The 900-nt window shown below is 60.1% G+C and overlaps 1 protein-coding gene across 1 annotated transcript in view; it reads left to right on the top strand.

Moving 5' to 3' along the window:
• CFAP77 (cilia and flagella associated protein 77) overlaps positions 1 to 900 on the top strand; it is a 123,793-nt gene that overhangs the window by 93,060 nt on the left and 29,833 nt on the right. The window contains exon 4 of the mRNA XM_011370028.2: positions 349 to 454. Within this exon, the coding sequence (XP_011368330.1) occupies positions 349 to 454 (106 nt within the window). The remainder of the gene's footprint in view (positions 1 to 348; positions 455 to 900) is intronic.

Below are 900 nucleotides of genomic sequence, written 5' to 3'. Positions count from 1 at the left end.
GCAGGTTCTTTGCTGAGACTGGCTTTAGCGGGACAAGGATCAGCCCCCAAGGATGAGGGCCTCGTCGAGAAGAAGGCTCGGAGGAGCCTGTCTACACTCTGGTCAAGGACAGAGTCTTCGTCACCCTCTGAGGCCCAGCACTTGGCCGGTGTGCAATCTCAGTTTGTTGAGTGACTCGTGAAAGGCACTCGCTTCTTTGAAGGCGGGAGAGAGCCGCTCACTGCCTCGGGGAGAGCGATTTGCCCTGTAGCTGGACAGTCTGACAGATGCCCTCGGTGCCGGCGGTGGGGGGCGGGGTGCTCCTGGCCCTTCTAAGACCTCAAGCCTGCCTGGACTTCTTCCTCACAGGCCGTCAACCCCCTTCTTTGACCTGCTGCAGCACCGGTACCAGCAGCTGTGGGTGCAGGATCAGAAGGCCACCCAGAAAGCCATCAAACTGGAGAAAAAGCACAAGGTAAACACGGCCCTCGCTCCCGAGCCGCCCATGGTTAGGGTAGGACAGGAGGGAGGGGCTTGGGGAGGGCAAAGCTTTGTCGTTTGTCGCTGGTGGGGTGGAGGGCTGGGGCGGGGGCGGGGGCGTGTGGTACGGGAATCAGTTTGTTTGTCGCTGTGCCGCCCAGGCATCGTAGAAATTTAGGTGAGGGAGGGTCTTGGTGATGATCAGGTTCAACCCCTACGTAAGCCCCGAGAATGGAAGATTATGGCCGGGGTCGCCGGTGAACTGGCCCTGTGCACCCGTGAGGCAGGATTAGAACCGAGTCCCAACTCCCACCGGGGGACTTCTCCGCCGAGCCTCCACGTGACCTCACACCCCCAGAAATCAGATTTCAAACTATCCTGACCTGGCCTGGGCAGACCCTGCACTGTGCTGTCTGCAGAGCAAAGGCCGAGAAGGCAAAG

The sequence above is a fragment of the Pteropus vampyrus genome, unplaced genomic scaffold, assembly GCF_000151845.1.
Source record: "Pteropus vampyrus isolate Shadow unplaced genomic scaffold, Pvam_2.0 Scaffold158, whole genome shotgun sequence".
Lineage (NCBI taxonomy): Eukaryota > Metazoa > Chordata > Mammalia > Chiroptera > Pteropodidae > Pteropus > Pteropus vampyrus.
This window is presented reverse-complemented; position numbering and strand designations above follow the sequence as displayed.